A 20,793-nucleotide genomic window follows, 5' to 3' on the forward strand; every position below is an offset into this window, starting at 1 on the left:
TAGTAAGGAAATTCTGCAGCTTCTGAAGTAGGATAAATTATTTTCAACTCAATAAAACTATGCACCAGGACTGGCTGGAACCTAGCACGGGGCTCACTCAGGACAAAGTGGACACTTAATAAAGACCTGATTGATTGATTGCTTTGTACTAAGTGCTAAAGGCAAAAAGATGATAAGAATAACACTCTCACACTCAATGAGCTTTTCATGTATTCAATGGATGTAACTGTGTGTGCAGAGAAGCATAATCCAAGACAGTACAGGGTAGGATTGAAGGAGAGATCCAGAAAGGTAGATGGCCAAGGAGATATTGACTAGTGGATAGAGCTGGACTTACAGTCAAGAATACCTGAGTTCAAATCCTGCCCCCGACACACACTGGTTATGGGACCTCTGAACAAGTCACTTAATTTTTAAGTGTTCTAGGCCAGTCTATGACTAAAATTTGCAGATAGGTGCCAACTTGCACTGGTGGAGAGTTTCCTCATTAGGGTGCCAATGAAATCAGGGGTCCAGTCCCTATCCTGATCAAATATTTGTAAAGCACTTAGCACAGCACCTGGCACATGATAAGGGTTTAATAAATGCTGCTGTTCCCCATCTCTGCCTTCTCTATGTTCTTCATGCTGTGCTGAGCACTCTCTGGCACTATTCCCTCACCCCCTTTCAGTTTCCTTTGCTGTATTGTCTTTCCTCTCTAGGCTGTAAGCTCATTGAGGGCAGGGATCATCTTTCTTTTTCATATTTGTATCCCCATGCTTAACTTGAAGCCTGGTACAAAGTAGATGCTTAATAAATGGTTATTATATCCTACTGTATCTATCAAGAGTTACAGAAACATTGCTGATTTGCATGATGCAACATTTCCATGTAAAGCATTATACCTATTAGAGAAATCATCAGTCTGGATTGGAGGGAAAACCATTATTGAACCCTTAATACTATTGGGATATGGGTCTTTTTTGGAATGTTACTCCATAATATGACTTGTAATGGTGGGAATTAGCGAAGGGTGCAGAATGAAATAGGATCTCCCCTTCACCGATGGAATGCCAAAGTTGAGTGAACTGGAACGTGCCAGGACTTTCAGTTTCTTTTCTAGTTTTTTGTATTCTCCATAACACCTATTAGGCCTCACAAAATGTGTTCTGAATGAAGAAATGAGTGAATCCCTAGAAAACTAGGACAGGGGCCCGAAGATCAGAAGAGATCCATTGATATGAAAAAAGTTTATTTTAAGATAGAAGAAGGAATATCTCTGGAAATTCCAGATTCTAAAGGTTAACTCCAGGATTCAGAAAAACTGGAAGAAAATCACAATGATATCAATCTATCTATGAGCACCTCCAAGAAAATATGGGACACTGGCAAAAAGAGAATTACTGTTCTAGGAATGGAATCTCTGCTTAAGTTAAAGTAGCAGGCTTTTGAAGTGGAGAGAAAGCTATATGTGCAGTCAGTTTTGAGTACTGCAGTCTTTTCACTCTGTCCTACATGAGAGACCTTTCAATTAATTCATCAAAAATGACTTCTAATGCTGGGGAGGTCAGTAGCCTTATTAGCCCTGAATGCTATGGGTGGGAATGAGCAGGGCCAAGAGTAGCAGGTAGCAAGATTAAGGCAGAGGTGGAAGAGGAAGAAAAAAGAGAAAAGAAAAAGAAAAAAAGAGCCAGAAGGTCAAAGAAGAAAGAAGGTGGGAGTGAGAAAGGAAAGGGAGAGAGAAAGGGAAAAATAAAGATGGGTAGATAGGGTAGAATGCGGCAGAGAGCAATCATTAGTGCTTCCTACATCGCAGCTGAAGCTATGCCTTGAACAGGCTTATAACTGAGCTAGCCCACGGGTTCTCAAAGTTTTTGGTCTTAAGCCCCTTTAACACTTTTAAAAACTGAGGACCTCCAAAATTTTTTGTTTATCATGGTTATATCTATTGATATTCACTATATTAGAAATCAAAACATTTTTGCATTATTGCAAAAAAAGTTGTGACTTTGTGGACTCCCTGAAAAAGTCTTGGGGAGTCTCCATGGCTCCATGAAAGGGTTCATAGAAGGGAAGCTACAGGGCAGTTGGGATAGTTGTAACTAGAGCAAGGCTATACTATATTCCTATTAGCACCAGTAAGGAGGAATCCTGAACTTGGGGAGATTTAGGATGTTTGTGAACGATTTTCCTTATGGCATATCCTCCCACTGAGCCCAGGGCCTACATCTTGCTTACCTTAGTATCCATCCCAGAGATCAGCATAATTATTTATGCATACATAATAGATACTTAATAATTGTTCATTGAGTATTGAATTGGAAGGATACTCAAGGTTGAAATTTCCATATGTTGGAGCTTAAAGGAACCTCTGAGACCAGTTAGTCCAAACACTTAATTTTACAGATGAGGAAAGTGAGGCTTAGTCAGAGAGGGACAATGAAGTGCTTGAGGTCCCATATTTAGTAAGCAGCAAGGTCAGGATTTGAACCCAGGTCCACTGACTTCAAATCCAGTGATTTCATCATGCACTTAGTAGACCACAAACTGGAGCAGAGAATAGTAGGTACCAAAGATTAACAAATAGGACCAAAGAAAATGATCTCAAGACAAGTGTTTTATAACCAGGAATGCTAACAGGGATATAGAACCAAGATTTTATAACAGGGAATGCTAACAGTTATACATGTCTACATGTATGAATGCAAACATAGTACATGTATAAATGTAAAACTAAGCTTGTTTACAGTAACATACCTCTCTACAAACGCTCACAAGAGAGGTAATGAAGGAAAGAAAGAAGTTTTCTTCTGCATTTAAGCCAGCTACCACTAGGCTACCATGTTCCCAATCAATAACTATTGTATTTTGTTGTTGTTCAGTCATTTCAGATGTGTCTGACTCTTCATGATCCTATTTAGGGTTTTCTTGCAAAGATACTGGAGTGGTCTGCCATTTCCTTCTCCAGCTCATTTTGCAGATGAGGAAACTGAAGCAAAGAGTTGAGTGACTTGCCCAGGGCCACACAGCTAATAAGTGTCTGAGGCCATTTTTGAACTCAGGTGTTCCTGACCCAGTGTGCCATCCACTGGGCCAGTGAGCTGCTTCAACATATTATGAGTGTGGAACATTATTTATATGGTGTTGGTTAATTTATTGGACTGATTTTTTCCTCTTTGAAAATTTTTTTCTTTCAAGGAGAGCCATTGGAAAGAGGATGATATGTACTTTGAAATGAAGATGATATAAAACCAAAATATACTAATTTTAAAAGTGAAAGGAATGGGAAGGAATAGATCTCCTAAGACCTTAAGGTTCTATTGGTTTGGGATGTAGAAACACTCTTTTTCTCAGGTCCTATTTCATAAGATGAGATTGAGAGGTTTTCAGGGAAAGAAATGCAATATTCCTTTCTAGGCTGATTTCACACTATTTGCCTTCATGTTGTTTATATTCTAAACAAATGAACCCAGCTACTTATTTATCTCACTCTATACTCTCCTACCTCTACACATTTGTATGGGCCATGCCCATGCCTGTTATTCCTTTCAGATTGCATCTCCTCCACATGTCCACCCACTGAAATCCTACCCTGCCTTCAGTGCCCAGATCAGGTGTTACCCTTTCATGTTGAAAAGTGATCTTTCTTTTGTCACATTTTTTTAAAGCACTTTATCTGGATCTTTCCTCTTTCCTGTTCTACCTTTAGTAAAGATTGTGCATAGAGCTGAAGTATCTCCTTATTATAAAAGATTGTAAGTTTCTTGGAGCCAAACACTGCTGCTTTTCAGTTCTGTACCCTTCTCTAAGCATGAAGCAAAATGCTAAAAGAATATTGGTTGAAGTGATTTGCTGAGAGTGACATGCATATGAAGCAATGGACACTGTGGGTATCATATTCTCAAAGGTAACTCACACATCTTTCCTTTCCATTAGCAAGTGAGAAGCTACAAACGTGCAGAGTGACATGTATGTTCAGGCACAATCATGCTATGAGGAGGCTTTGTTTCACTGTTCTTGAGGCATATTGCTTGTAAGGGGCTGTGTTTGTTGGGAAGTATGTATTGTGTCAAAATAAAACACATCCATTGACAAAGTGACAAAAACTAAAGGGTTATAAATAGATGATTGTCTCCTTGCACTTGGCACCCAGAAAACTTATTTGCTAAAACAAGTCACTCAGTTTAATGAAATAGATAGCATAGTTTGCAGTTCATTCAAAAGAAAATTACTCTTGACTATTTATTGGAGGGACTGGACAAAAGTCCATATGCTCCATTTTTCCTGGAATGAAGATGTCTCATTTTTGCCATTGACCTTACCTATGAAAAACTGACAACCACGTCCATGTGTTTTTAACTTTTTTTGTGTCATGGAGCCTTTGTGCAGTCTGGTAAAGCCTATGGATCCCTTCTTAGAACAATATTTTTAAATATATAAAATAAAATATATAGAATTATAAAGAAACCAATTATATTGAAATAGTTACCAATTTTTATTTAAAACCACTAGCTCATGCATCCCAAGCTAAGAACCTCTGACTCAGTCACTAAAAAGTCCTTGTGGCCAATCAGTCAACCAGTCAATATCTATTGAACATCTCCTACACACCTAATATCATTTCTGGAATTTCTGGACATTCTCTTTGCTCTAAAGAAATTTATGGTTAATGCTTAGGAAATTTAGCCCCAGAATAATATTCTATTATTCTCCTACTACATCTGGGGCCCATTTGTTCAGAGATACTACCTCATAATGTATCTCCCAAGTTGGTCTCACTGATTCATTCATGGTAAGGATACCATGCTCTTTGGAGAACTCCACTGCCCTCTACTTCCTGGCCCTCAGCCCAGGGTTGTCTGGGTCCTTAAAAAATAGACAACCTGAGAAATCATATCAGGTATATCTGAGGTTCCCATCTACCATTTCTCACTCAATAGAAAAACAACATTGACTTTTCCCTTGAGCCCAATGCCCATTTACTGGTATTATGGTCTTCTCAATGTCCATCCATAGTACCACCTCTTTTATGGTAGACGACAGAACAATATTTTCTTTTGTGCAAAGTTGACACTTACCTGATTTGAAGCCAGGTCAGCATTGGTGTGGTTCCTCCCCCAAATACCCAGACTGTGAAGAAAACGATGAGTAGAGTGGTTGTGAACATCATTTGTTTGGGCTCAGATTCGGTGTCTCGAATAGCTAAGGCAAATGCTATTGCTCCCCGTAGACCTTCAAAGGGAAAAAATCAGACAAGAGAAGTCCATCAGTCCACTCTCACCTCCCTTTATGGGGATGGCTTCCATGTTGAAATCTGCAAGCCAAAACCTGTGTAATAAAACAGTAAAGACTTCTGATCTCATGATATGCGATGTCTTTGGACAGCCGAACATTTTTAGTTTTGTAAAAATGGCATTTAGTTACTGCATCAATGCATACACATCAAGTGGTCAATCCTCTGAATATTTTTTCACACCTTTGAGAATTTAACTTGCTAAATGAAAGATACCTTTGCATTCAAACCACCATGATGAACTATGCCCTCAAGTGTCATTTTAAAGAGCTATCTTTTTAAGGTTTCAAATTAAAGTGGCTTCTGTTACTTTAACAAGAGTTACCTTTTTATATAGCACTTTACTATGTGTAAGACAGGGGGCAGCCATGTGCCACAGTGGATAGAGCACTGGCCTTTCTGGAGTTCAAATCTGGTCTCAGACTTTTACTAGCTCTGTGACCTCAGGCAAGTCACTTAACTCAGTTTGTCTCAGTTCCTTATCTGTAAAATGGGGACACAGTAGAGAAGGAAATGGCAAACCACTCCAATATCTTTGCCAAGAAAATCCCATTTGTTCATGACTGAATGACAAAAACATGCAAGGTACTGTGTTAAGTGCTTTACAATTATCATCTCAATTCACACATTAATGAAAATGAAGATTCATGCTCTGAGACCAGACTAGACTAGTAGTTATGGTAGTCTCTTTCCTTTCCCCTATTTTCTCAGAGCCGAAAGGTGACTTTGGCTTTAAGTTCCATTATAATCTTCTACACTTTGCTTAAATATGTTTGAAATTACCTGATATTTATTATAAATTACGTGATCATTAATGGTAATATTTGGCTAAGTTTTATGCACTTTGGGGTGAGATTGAGAGAGGAGGAGTAGGCCTCTGGGAAAAAAAGATTTTCCTAGTATTTTTCTGGGGCAGAAGCTGAATGGATCGGAGAAAGGATTTTTGCACTTCTGGTAATTTTTGAGAATATCCCGGAATACTAGATTGATTTCCTTTGAACCTGGAGAAAGATCACTTCTAAGAACATAAGCCAGAGGGCTAGGGATTGGTTGTTCCTGAGAGGGCCTGAGCGGTACTGCTTATACCCTAAAACACAGACTCACAATATTGACACTATTTTCCGCGTCGTACTTACTGCCTTCTCTCTGCATCAGTTCATACCAATCTTCCCATGTGTTTCTGAGTGCCTTGTATTTGGCATGAGATTTCTTTACATTCTTGTGGTACAACTTACTCTTCATTTCTCCAGCCAATAGACACCCACTTTTTACTAATTTCTTTTTCTTACTACAAAATTTCTGTTAAAAATAGTATTATATATATGAAATATTTCTATGTGTTTGACTTCTTTGGGGACTATATGCGACTGCTGAGTCTAAGAAGTTGAACAGTTCTGTGACTTTCCTAGAAAAATTATTGGACCAGTTCACATATAGAGAACAATCCAGAGGGTTAGAAAAGTGATGTCCAATATATTTAACTGGAAAGAAGCAAAGCTTCCAGAATTTGCTTCCACAGTCTATTTGTGTGCCTGTCTTTCCATAGCCCCTTCAAAACTATTTCTATCACTTCTCATCTTTGTCATGTTTTTGTTCAGCTGTTCGTGTTGTTATGTTGTGTCTGACTCTCTGTGATCCCATTTGGGGTTTTCTTGGCAAAGATACTGGAATGGTTTGCCATTTGCTTTTCCAACTCATTTTACAGAAGAGGAAACTGAGGCAAATAGGGTGAAGTGGCTAACCCAGGGTCCCACGGCTAGCAAACGTCTGAGGCTGGATTTGAACTAATGTCTTTTTGACTCCAGGCCTGAAGCACTATCTACTGCACCACCAAGCTGCCCCTACCTTTGTCATTTCCTCATCTATAAAGATTAGGAAACTAAAAGTATACAGTGACAGAAAAATGAAGCAACAAATGTCAATTTATTCTTGTAAAATAAGGTACTTGAATCCCACTTTTATTAGAATTTGGTTAATTCCCCTTGTGAGACGTGGGGTAAATTGTTTGTCTCAAGAGTAAGCTGTAAAAATTAGGCCTATAAGTATCCATTTCTTCATTTTTTATTTGCAGTATTTTACAAATGTACATGTACCAAATAAAAAATGAGAGATAACATAAGAGTTCTGAAATAAAAAAGAATTAATATTTTTATGCCACATTTAGAGAATACAAGAGGTTCATTTCTCTTTAGTGGGAATTATGTAAATGAAGAGAAAGATTCAGAGGGTTAAACAAGTAATATTTAATGTAATCTGATGAGGGAAAAGCTTCCAAAAGACGGAGGAACGTAACCCCTATTTACAAATTACCTCCAGGGAAAAATGGAGGAAGGAAATTGCTCTGAGTTTTCTTACCTGAAAAGGAAATGCTTAAAGATATGGAAGGTGACATTTGGACCAGTTATTAATAAAAAATTTTTGTCTATCAGAGTTCCTGGATATTTGAGGTCACAATGTGGGTATTTCATCACCAGAGATGAAGATGGCTACTAACAACCAGGGATACCAGATAACATCACCAAGACCTCATAGTTCCATGATACATTTCATCAAAGGGTCTTGCAAAATATTAATTTATTCTTACAGTTCTCTCTGAAGAAAGCAAATGGCATTCATTAACAGATGGAATTTTGGGGAGTGCATCCCAGTCATGATTCAGAAGCATGAAAATGGGAGAGGCACTGTCATATATGAGGAATGGTAAAGACCTTAGCTGAGCCAGCATGGAGGGGATTTTTAAAAATTGGATAATTCTTGTGATTTCATCAGTATAAAAAACTTCTGACAAAGAAACTCCCTCTATCAAAGCAGATCAACACCAATTCTGTAAGTTATAGTTTTAGAGAGTTGCTTCCAAGGAGATTAATATTTATTAAGTAAGTCTGGAAAAATCTGTAGGATCTAAGTTGTAAGAGACTTTAATGAGTCAAACAGAGAGGTTTGTGTTTTATCCTAGAGGCAAGTGGGAGCCATTGATGTATCTTAGACAGGGGAGTGAAACGTTTAGATTTGAGCTTTAGGGATAACACTTAGGCAGCTTTGGAAGAAGGACTGGAGGGAGACGTTTAAGTCTCAACAAACTGCTCTGATCTGAGAAGAGTAGATCATGAGTTAGCTCTCCATATCTCCTTCAGGGATTGTTGTTAATCTGGCAGTCCTCCATAATAGGAATATTAGGAGATGTGACAGTTAATATTTCTATTTTGCTTTGGGATTCTGGGTATTCAAGGGAAGGTAGAAATAGAGTAATATTGCTAACATTGAATGAAACAGTTATTTATGTTAAAGACGAGCTCATATTGGAGCTCTCAATGGATAGCAAGTATGTAAATGTTAATCTTCCTGAAGTATCTTCAATAATGTGTCATTATTATTATATTAACCTAGCCTTAATAGTCCTCTTACATCTAAATCAGCTGTGCCTCAGCAGGCCATAATTTAAAGAACATGCTAAAAAGAACAGAAGTTATTCTGATATCTAAAATCACGTATTTGTTCTCCCTTGTGCAGGGGATTCCTGAAAATATGAATTCTCCCAATACTGTACCATACCTATGAGAAATTATTATTAATATAAATGTATAAATATAAATAGTGCTCTTAATTAAAGCCCAAACTACAAGGTGTTAAAAAGCCATTAGTATCTTTTGGAAGCTCATTATTGATGTAATTAGGAGAACAAAAAAGGCCACCAAAATAGGGGAGCCTTGGAGAGAAATGGAGGCAGGCTTTCCACCACTTCTTTTCCTCAGAATTGATTAGGTGGTTTGGGGCTGAAAACTGCGAATATTCAAAATTGGCCTGTGAAACTGTGAATCTCCAGGGTTTGCTGGAAAAGTCTGAGTTCATTTAGAACTCTAGAAAAGATGCAATATTTTTTCTTCCTGTCCTCTGCATCCTCCACAAGGTTACTTAGAAAACACTGGAGCCTGAACAAATGACAGATCCCTGCCCATTTGTGCACTTTCATTCAGTTCTGTTAATACTAGAATCCTAGACTGAAAACCAGTTAAATCAGGCTTGCCATAGAAATTTAAGCAGGGTTTGGAGCTAGGAGATTTTAGAGAGCAATAAGTAATGTAGGCCATCAGAAAGATAGTTAGAAAAGAGACAGTATAGAGCAACAGAGAGACTTGTTTTCCGGTCCTCCATCCAGCACTAACTAGCTGTACGACCTTAGGTAAATCGTAGCCTTTTCCAGCCTCACTTTCTAGATATGAGCTCCTTGGGAGCAGGGACTGTCTTTTGTCTCCCTCTGTATCCCCAGTGGGGCAGCTAGATGGTGTGGTGGATAGAGCAATGGTCTTGGAATCAGGAAGACTCAACTTTCTGAGTTCAAATCCCACCTCAGACATTTACTAGCTGTGTGATCCTAGGCAAGTCACTTAACCCTATATTAACCTTAGTTTTCTCATCTGTAAAATGAACTGGAGAAGGCACATGAACAGACTTTCAGAGATAGTGGAAGGTAGAAGGCCTTGGTGTATCATGGGGTCAAAAAGAGTTGGCAACAACTAAACAATAACAATAGTTTCCCCAATGCCTGGGCAATGACTGGTATAAGGTGGGTACTTAATTGTTGAATTGACCACTATAAAAATGGTGATGATAATAATACTTGACATATTTGCCTCACAGGGTTGTTATATGTTCTGCAAATTGCTGTATAGAAATGAGAGTTATTAAAAATTCTCAGGAAATACTGACTTGGTCTTTTGGAATTGACAAGCACCTTCTCGATCCCATCTTATTCTCCTTCCTTCCTCTGGGTTTCCCCTGCTCCCTCATTTTCTAGATGAGTTTACTGAGACTGAAAGGTTAGAAGCATTTACCATCTGTGTGACCTCAGATAAGTCACTTAACTTTGCTGTTGTTCAGTATTCTCACTATAAGATAAAAAGAGTTGAAATAGATCATTTCCCAATTCCCCTCAGGTTCCAAACCTTATGGCATGAGGAATGATAGAGCTTTGACTTAAACCGAGGCTTCTACCCATTATTTTGAGAACCCCGCTGCTTCCTGAATGCTGCTATACTATTTTAGACCAAAATTCTATCACCTCTGCCCATCTACTATATTGGTATGCAATGGTTTTACAGACAGGGTGATCATATCAAGGGGCCGTAAATTTGGAGTTGGGAGGGACCTTAGAAGCCAACGAATCCAACTTCCTCAGTTTGTAGATGAGGAAAAGAAGGCACAGTTAAATAATTTTTCCAGGATCACTCAGCTAGTAAGTGTCTGAGGTAGACTTTGAGTCTCATTTTCCTGACTCTGAGGATAGATGTGTGGCTATCCACAAAACTCTGACTCGATTTCATTGCAGGGAAAAAACAGTTCTGCAGTTACTTTAATTAGAAATGATAAATGATTAGATTATAATATCTATTCTCTGTCTGTGTACTAGTCAGTATATTATGGATTTCTTCCTCTGGCCCCAAATTCTTCTTTAGAGACTTTTTTCTTATTTTACCAGATCTATTATTTTTATACAAGACCATTGTTATCAGCTAGAGATATTGTCACAGCTGAGATATCTGTAAAGTGCTTTGCAAACATTAAAATGCTATATAAATACTACCTATTTTTATATTAAAGTGACATTAAGAATTTACATTTATCCCTATTGAATTTTATAGATTGATTCTAGGGCAGCTAGGGGGTACAGTGGATAGAGTGCCAGGCCTAAAGTCAGGAAGATGAGTCTTCCTGAGTTCAAATATGTCCTCAGACCCTTAGGAACTGTGTGACCCTGGGCAAATCACTTAACCTTGTTTGCCTCAGTTTTCTCATCTCTAAAACGAGCTAGAGAAGGAAATAGCAAACCACTCCAGTATCTTTGCCAAGAAAACCCCAAATGGGGTCATGGAGAGTTGGACACAACTGAAAAGTAACTGAACAACAAATTGTTATAAGCTAGAGGCAACTAAGTGTACAGTGGACTTGGAGTCAGGAAGACCTGAGTTTAAACATGGTCTTATACACTTTGTGTGATCCTGAGCAAATCACTTAACTCTGCCTGCCTCAGTTTCCTCAGTTGTAAAATAGGGATAATAATAGCACCTATCTCCTAGGATTGTTGTGAAGATCATGAGGTAATATTTGTAATGGAGCTCAACACAGTGCCTGGCACATAGTAGGTGTCTGGCAAATCTCTCCCTCCCTCCCTCCCTCCCTCCCTCCCTCCCTCCCTCCCTTCCTTTCTTCCTTCCTTCCTTCCTTCCTTCCTTCCTTCCTTCCTTCCTTCCTTCCTTCCTTCCTTCCTTCCTTCCTTCCTTCCTTCCTTCCTTCCTTCCTTCCCTCCTTCCACTGAGCAGTCACTGAAAGCTCAACACTCAGTTTGCACACAGTTGTCTTCTCTCAATTGATTTGCTAATGGTACATGCTGTTCTTTACCATGGCCATTTGAAACACTTTAATTCCAAATAAAGAACCAGGAGAGCCAAGACCCTGTTCTAGCCCCTCCATGTTTCCTGGGCAGGTTCCCTCTTGGGCCTCTCACTTCTGCCATCAGCTGGTTGCTTTTATAAATGCTGTATTTTTTTAGGCTCATGAAACCACCTAAGTTCACGTTAGATGGATTTGCTTTGCAGGAATCTTGATACATTTCATATATTCAGCTAAAAAGATAACATCATCTTGGGAAACAAACAGAATCACCTGCAATTAAGTGTGGATTCATCCAAAATTGGACTCTAAAGGATTCCTAGGTTAATTATGTTGATGCTGCTTTCATAACAATAGGAGAATTTTGAGCCAAATAGTCCTGTGTATGTAACAGTGTTCTGAGCTGCAGAAAATGTGCTGCTGGTACTTTTCCCCCCTCTCACCAGGATCTTGCAAGTTTGAACATGAGTGGGTGAAGGCCAAGTTCAGATGTATTTTTATGCTAGAACACAGAAACTCTTCAAAAAGACTTTGGTATTTCAACATCTTGATAGGTAGATCTGTCATTTCACTGATATGGGTCTACCCTACAAGGATGGAAACTTCCAACCTTAAGGCCACATGTGTGCCTCCATCTCTAATTCTAAATGTGCCCAAAGTGGTCTTCAGGCCACAGGTTCCCCACCTCTTCCCCAGAATGAATGAATGAATGAATGAATGAATGAATGAATGAGTGCAAATGCCTTTGAGTGCAAAGCACCACTCTGGTGCAGATCACCGCCCATGCTTCCCTTTTTGCCCTGTGTGATTCTTGTCCAAGTCTCCTCTTAAATCCCACCAAGAGCATCTACACACCATACTGAAGTTTTTCATTTGTTTTTTAATGTCTGCATGCAGTGATACAGTACAAAGCCCATCTGTTTTTCTCTATCTCTCGTTACATGACCACAGCACCTTCTTTTTTGATCATACATTTCCTTTGTCTCCTGTGGGCAAATTACTGAAGGTAAGATGTGCAGCCCACTTTTATCAACTAGAATAGTTGGGATTTACTGAACTTTAAGGTCTACAAAGCATTTTACGTATATTATCTCACTGATTCTCACAACAATCTTGTGTGTATGTAAGAGAAGTGCTTTTATTATCCTCATTTTACACTTGAGGAAACTGAGGCTGAGACAGTCTAAGTGACTTGCTTAGAGTCACACAGTTGGTGTATCTGAGATAGAATGTGAACTCCAGTCTTCTTGACCCCAAGTACACGTGCTCACTAGATGTTTACAGCTCTGGGACCTTTGAGTTCCTTAAAATTCTGATTTTTCAGAGATTAGGTTGCTACATGCTTCACTGCCATGGAACATCACCAGAAAAATATTGATGTTAAAGGGGCATATTTTTGCACTGAGGAGTTGCTTGAGTGTGCTAAAAGTGCCGTGCAATTTCGGCAACCCAGCCTACCTTCTTTCCCCATTTCAACTCTAGGCACAACTCACTGTCCATTTGCCTTGTCTGTCAAAGATAGATATATTGATGGACTGACTCGATAGAATGCCCATCCAAGCATGTCTCAGAAGCTGGGTAATAGGCATTCATCTTTGCTGAAAAAACATATTTGGCAGAAAATATCAAGAAAAATGGAATGCCTGCAGAGACTCTTCATGGGCTATGATGGGTAAGGAGAAGAACTTCAAGGTCTCAATATCATCACTCTGGAATATGGGCCACTAATTGAATTGGGGTGAAAAGAGATGCCCATACTTCTCTTCAGGAGAGCTGGCATCATTTCGATATCATTTGGAAGCTTTTCAGTTCATTTCAGTAAGCACTTACTGGGGATCTAATAAGAGTGAGGGGGTGGGGGGTAGAAAAGAAGGCTGAAGATGTGGTCCCTGACTTAATGAACTTGTTAATGAACTGGGGAGGTAATAATAATAACAATACAAAGTGCTTTCCTCATAAGTTTGAGAGGAAAGAAATGTAAGATAACAACGCTATAAAGACAAACAACTTGAAAGACTTATGAACACTGATCAGTGGGATAATCCACCACAATTTCAAGGGACTGAGGATGAATGAAGCGTGCTGCCTACCTTGTGACAGAGAGATGACATACTCAACTTGTGGAATGAGACATACGTTTTTGGAATGGCTTATGTTGGAATTTGTTTTGTTTGATTATGCATTTGTTTACAAGGGTTTTTACTTCATCGTTTCCCCCTCCCCGTTTCCCCTCATTAAGGTTAGGTCAGATTGGAGGGCAAGAAAAAATAAATACTTGGTAAAGAATTTTCAAAATTGAAAAACGAAAAAAAGGGAATTGGGCCTTGAAAAACATGTAGGCTTTTTTATTTTTTACAGACATAAAAAGGAGAGGACATTCCAGACGAGAGAGAAAAGAATACAAGTAACAAGTAGGAAAAAAAATAATATGGGGCAACGAGAAGATCAGTTTGGCTGGGGCAGAGAGTTCTCACTGGAGGGTACAAAGAGATGAATTTGAAAAAAAAAATAGGTTTCAGAGATAAATTTGTATTATTCCAGATCTCAAAGATGTGGGAGTTTTTTCTTCCTCCTTGCTAGAAGCTTCTGAGTATAGAAGTGACACAGTGAAAGCAGTTGTAGCAATGTGGAGCATGGAGTGGAAAAGGAGATACTGTAGTCAGGGAAGCTGGTTTATGCGTTAGAAAGATAAAGGCCTAGAGTAGGGTAGGAATGGAAAAGCAGTACTGGCAAACTTGAGACGTTTTTAAGCAACCCAACAACAGGACTTGGTAACAATCTGGACCTAAGGGACAAAGGAGATCACAACTTATTTCAGTCTTTTAACCTGGAAGACTGATATGATGTTAGCAATGACATCAGCGACAAAATAGGGAAGTTGGCAGGGTGCAAAGCTGTTAGAGGAAAATGATAAGTCCACTTTTAGAAATACTGAGTTTGAGGTCATAGAAGAACATTAGAATAAAGTGATCCAAGAAAGCTGATAAGGTTGTCCAATAGATTGAAATATTGGTGTCAAGTTAGGTCTAGAAACAGTGATTTGATTCCAATTCTGGGGAAGTTATTTTTCCCCTTGTTTCCTCTTTTTCCAGTTGAGACAAAACCTCCTTTACTTCTCTTTTCCTTTCTCTATCACCTCTTGTATCTAATCTTCTCCAGTCCCATGTTTTCCACCTTTAACACCTCTCTCATATCTCTTCTTGCCAATAAATTCTCCCTGCCATTACCCATGCTGCACCATCTTGGTGTAGTCTTGTAACAGCTTCCTAACAGGATTTTCTGTCTCCACTCTCTCTTGGACTGATCCATTCTTCAGTTCACTGCAAACCTACTCTGTCTTATGAATAGCTCTGACTATGCCACTCAAAACTCTTCAATGACTCCCTATGACATACTAAGAAAAAACTGACTTTTCCTTGCTTGACACTGAAGGCCTTCCAAACTCAACCAGCACTCTGTCTTCCCAGTTTTACTTCATATTTCTCCCTCCATATACTCTACCTCCAGTTAAACTCAACTTTTCCCTCTCTCCTTATATACCTTCCATTTTCTTGTCTCTGTCACTGCCTACATTGCTTCCTCTGTCTGCAATAAACCCTTCCCTCTTCCCTCCTGAATTCCTACTCATTGTTGGAAATTCAATTACAATGCTAACTTCTAGCATTTCCTTGAACTAGCTTTCCTTGATTCTGTGACCCTTCCTTCCATCCCAAGAATTTTGTTTACACTTCTCTTAGTCTCACTAATAGATATTACAATTATTTGAGCATGTGGTATATCCTCCTATTACCTCAATAAAGGCTATTTTCTCTAAATGTTGTGGTTCTCTCCTCCTTGAGCAGCATCATCTGCATGCAGTAGATACTTAAGCGATATTTCTTAAATTGAATCCAAACCCAAGAAGAGTCATTTTCAAGGATTTAATACTGATTTCTTCTTTGCTAGCATTAATATGGTTAATAAAATACTAGTTTGGACCTAAAATTATATTTATATATCACATGTATCCTGGCTAAAGTCTCATGGCTTTGCAAATGGTGACAGTATAGCAATGGTTTCAGGTGATTTCAATATACATTTTTCTGGAAGGTATTGCAACCTTGCTACATAGTTCCATTTTCCATCCAACATCATTCTATCACATAGAAGTGTAGCAAGCAAATTGTTTCTGTGTGACATTTTCTGCCCTCGAAATAAGAGGATCTTTACTGGAATTACACTCTACTGGGCAATCGTACTTTCCCTTTTCCTTATTCTCTGTTATATTTGAGAGATTTCATCTTTATATCCTGAAGAGGAAGGGAACCAAGCTTGTAGTCTATACAGGGTGTCCCAAAAGTCTTAGTTCAGTTTTAAGGTCATTCCCCTCAATTCCATGATCTTTTGGGGGAATATTGCTGTACTTGCAAGACCTAAATGAGAGATGGGATATTTTCTCCCCACTGAAACAGCGAGGAGCCAACGGTGAAATGTCTCAATGCCATACTACTGGGGATTTTAAAGCTGAGGATTACCCCCTACAGCTAAGGAGGTGTCCAAGAAGGGTGATAGTTAATCAGATCAAATTTTATCAGCACCCTGGTGCCTATAAACACATAGAAGCCTCTGGCTTTGTGATTTTATTCTCATGAGGGTGAGTAGGTTTGATAGTAAACTGTTGAATAAACTTAAGTGACAGTGGTCAATAAAGGAAAGGTTAACGAGATCAAGAATAATTCAATACTGTGAGCACCCAACAAGGGAACCTTTATGTTTGGTAAAATCCCCAAAGCATCAATGAAATTGGTGAAATCTTTGAAATCACATAAGGCCTTTGAATTTAGGAATGGGAATGGTCTTTTGGGAAAAATAGCATTACTTTCATTCAAATTTAAAATCGAAGGGTATTCATTCATACATCTAATGTGCCCTGAGCTAATGTAATATACTTCCCTTGAACACTATCTACACCAGGGCTTTTTAAACTTTTTTCACTCATGAGATCGCAGCATTTGTTGGCTTGAGGGCAGATATAGTGCAAAGGGAACATGCTTTGTGTTCAGAACCAAAGCTGTGGTGCATTCGTCCAATGCAACACAGGAAAGCTGCCAGAAATACCTTGGATTCATTACAAGTTTGATTTTCAATCTATTTTTGGTTATTGTACCATGGGGTCATGATGCACAGTTTAGGAAGTACTCATCTAGACAACCTCTGGGTAGAATTGGAAAAATTGGTGAGTTTATACCTTACTTTTAAAATTTACTCTACTTAGTATGATGGTTTCCTAAGTTCATGCCAAAATAACTAGCTGGTCAATTCAGCCAAATCAATTCATAAGAAAGTGACAAAGATGTCCATGCCCTTTAACTCAGAGATCCCCCTCTCAGGTAAACAGTGCAAGGAAGAGAAAGCTAGAAAGAAAGGTCCCATTTAAGACGTAAGTTCCTAGAAAGCAGGGATTTTTAAATTTTTTGTCTTTTTTTATCCTCATTGCCAAGCACAGAGTAGGTACTTTATCAATACTTTGTTGACTGACTGATACACACCAAAATATGCAGACCAGTACTTTCTGAAGTTGCAAAGAACTAGAAACAATCTAGATATCCACCACTTGGGGTGGCTGAGTGAAATGGAATATTATTTTTCCTTAAGAAACAATAACTATGAAGAATACAGAAAAATATTGGAAGAAATGAATGGATGCAAAGGAAGCAAAACTAAGAAAACATTGTGAGAAATAATGACAATTTAATAGAAGAGCAACAAAAATAATTAAACTAAATCTTTGTAATGGGAAGTAAAGCAGGATCTTTTGCTGTTTTTGTTTTAGTATAATCAAGTATAAGGCGTCTATGTGAAGGTAACTGAGGAGGATCCTTCCCACCCATCAATGAGCCTGGGAAGATCTGTAAGAAGGTCCACACCTTTTGTTAAAGGGGTATTGGGCCATCTGGCTCTAAAAAGTGTGTAAAGACTCGGAGGTGCAGTTTTACTTTGGGGCTTAGTTTTTGGTAAGAAAGTTTGAGTGCCAGATGAGGGCTCTGGGAAGCTGCTAAGGAGGGCTCCGCCCCCTCCCCCCCCAAACCAGCTTTGAGAACCCAGATGTCATGCTTCCCTCCCTGGTAACTGGTCAGACAGCTGCACCTGTCTGTTGAATTATGGTCAGGCAGAAGAAGCCTGTTGATTACTTTGGGGTTTACTGACTGGAAGTGTTTGTTTGGCTAGATGAGGACTCTGGGAAGCCGCTAAGGAGCCCCCTGGCTTTGAGAAACCAGATGTGGTGCTTCCCTGTCTGGTAACTGGTCAGACAGCTACACCTGTCACTTGAATTATTGTCAGAGGAAGCTATATCTGTTGATTCCTTTGGGGTTCAGGGTGTTGACTCCCCTGAACTAGGTGAATGATATATGTGTTTGACTAAAAGATTGATACATGTGCTTGATTAAAGTGATTGTTAACCCCTTGAAAGTTGCTTTCCTTTTATGAATGCAGATCTAAGAACTTGTGATAGCAGGTCCCCCCTGTGTATATTGGGATGCTTACTGATACAGTCTTGGGTAATTGAAATGACAAAGCATGGTTCCAAAGAAGGGACAGGAGAATATACCTCCTTTCTTTCTTATAGAGGTGGGGAACCAAGGTCATGGGATGTTCCCTGCACTATTAGACTTGGCTGATGTATTCATGAACATTACTGAATTGTTTTCTTTTTTCTTCTTTATTGTTAGGGATCAACTCTAGGCTGAGGTAATAAGAAGGGATATGTTGGAAAATTAAGGTGATATTACAACTTATGAAAAAAAGCTTTGAAAGTGATTTGGTCAAAATTATCAGTTAATAAGCCCAGTGTAACCATAATCTGAAAAACTTCTTAGAAATTATTAGTATACCACATAAGCCAAAGACTTCAGAGATTCAGTGTTTGTCTTCCTGAATCCTTTTATTTAAACAAAATGGAAGAGAGAAACATGAAATAGATAATAGGCTTTCTTTTGGTGATAGCTTTTATTACTTGGTGTCTTAGAACAGTAGACCCTACATGTACTTGCACGTTGTAAACTTATTTTCAAAATGTCTCTGAAGACAACACTTTTTGGGGGCTATATTGAGTGGTCTGTGGACTTCAAACCATAGCATGTCTCCAGAGAAAGATATTTTCTCACACTCAATAAATGCCTAAGTAGCACTGTGACATTTTACATGTGCAAACTTGTTTCAGTCGAGATCAAAACATATCTCCCTCAAGAAACAGGAACTTTGATTTACAACATTTTGATTCCTATATTAATTTCAGTGCTAAGTCACTGCTGGAACTGTGAGTAAGAACAAGAAAGGGCATTGACAACTGTCCTATAAAAAAAAAAAGGAAAGGGAGCAGATCTTTCCCAAGCAAAGGTCAGTGGTTTCAAAAAAAAATTACTTTCATATCATCTCTGACAACATTATGATTTTGCCTTCTCTATCATGTGAACTCTCATGTTCAGGTTTGAGTAATGAGGTTGATCTTTTAGTTGGGGGTGGGGATTCAGAGGCCCCAAGCTCTCTGTGAGTTTTTCTTTGAGTAACTAATACTTCTATATAATCCTATGGATTTGTGATCAAATAAATTAACACATCAATCAACAGACATTAATTAAGCTCCTTGTGAAGGTGAGCCATTGGACAAAGTGCTGGGAATTAAAAAAAAAAAATGAAATGATCCCTACTCTCAAAGTGTTTACATTCCGTTAAGAAGACAGCATGAGCATAAATCAAGAGATACAGAGTATGAATAGAATGAATACAGGGTAATTAGGGAGAGAAGACATTAGAGGGTGGGGGATTAGGAGGGATTTTATGGTAGAAGGTGGTTCTTGAGCTGCATTCTGAAGGAAGTAAAGGATGTTCTGAAGTGGGGGAGGACGGAGTATGTTAAAGCAATGGGAGCTGGTCAGTGCAAATGAACAGAGAGAGCAGGGATGGAAGGTCATATCTGAGGAACAGAATGAAGACCACCTTGACTGGATTGTAGAGGTCAAGAATAGGAATAATTTATAACAAGGTGAATAAATAGGTTGGGGCCAAGTTGGGAAAAAGCTTGATAAGCCTAAGAGAAATGTATTTGTTTCATCTTAGAGTAATATGAGTTCATGAATTTGATTTATTTTTGAATATTTTGATAACTGTAATTTAATAGAATTAAATTTCTTTTGTAATACTATGCATTTTATTTTATGCCTTTAAAAACATCATTCTGAGAAGGGGTCCATTGGCTTCACCAAATTGCCAAAGGGGTCCCCGACGTTAAAAAAAGGTTAAGAGTTCCTATCCTGGAGGTAATTAGAAGCCACTCATTCATGTAGGTTTTCCTCCCAATAATGAAGACTACAGCTCTTCCATGTCCTTCATGAGTTGCCATGATTAAATAATTTATCACCAAGAAATCAACCTATATTTATAGATTCTTTCTGAATTTCATCAGGATGGCCTTTAGAAAGCAGATATAATCTGTTGTTGAGACAATAGTCAAAGATTTTCCCACATGGTAGGATCTGTGAGTTTGAACTCTGATGCTATAGTGACATGTCATTTACAATGAAAGTATTTTAAATTTATATAGTGTTTTAAGAGGTATAAAACATTTTGCATATGAGCTCACAAGAAGCCTGGAGGGTAGATGTAACAGATTTTATTATTCCAATTTTACAGCCAAGTTAATATAGGCTCAGAGAGGCTTAATGGTAGGTTTATGATTACATATTTAAGAAGTGTTGGAGATGGGTTTGGAACCCAGTCTCTTTCCCTCCAAAGCCTTCTAGCCACTATTCCACATGGCCTCTTATCTACAGTCAGAATATTCTCTGCTGCTCTCCAGTCCATTGGTTCCCTAGTAATTTCCATTTAGTAAACATTTTGATGATTCAGATAATAGAGAAAACCTAATATGTTGATTACAACTGTGGGCCTGCAAGTTATTTTTCTTTCAATTTGCATTTATTTTAAAGGTGGATATGTAGAACCATTTTAATGTAATAGGTGAAAGCAGCCATGACTTTTGGCTGACAAAGGTTCTAAGTTGTTTATCGTGTTTTCTGAGATTATTGTAATCAAAAACAATTTTTCTCAGCATTTAAAACCACATGTGCTTAATGGATTCTGAATTTCAAAAAATA

General features: G+C 38.5%; 1 protein-coding gene across 1 annotated transcript in view; it reads right to left on the reverse strand.

Annotated features, from left to right (window-relative positions):
• Positions 1-20,793, reverse strand: part of SLC9A9 (solute carrier family 9 member A9) — a 727,593-nt gene that overhangs the window by 236,877 nt on the left and 469,923 nt on the right. The window contains exon 12 of the mRNA XM_072618220.1: positions 5,058-5,211. Within this exon, the coding sequence (XP_072474321.1) occupies positions 5,058-5,211 (154 nt within the window). The remainder of the gene's footprint in view (positions 1-5,057; positions 5,212-20,793) is intronic.

Source organism: Notamacropus eugenii, chromosome 6 (genome assembly GCF_028372415.1).
Source record: "Notamacropus eugenii isolate mMacEug1 chromosome 6, mMacEug1.pri_v2, whole genome shotgun sequence".
In the NCBI taxonomy this organism is placed as follows: domain Eukaryota; kingdom Metazoa; phylum Chordata; class Mammalia; order Diprotodontia; family Macropodidae; genus Notamacropus; species Notamacropus eugenii.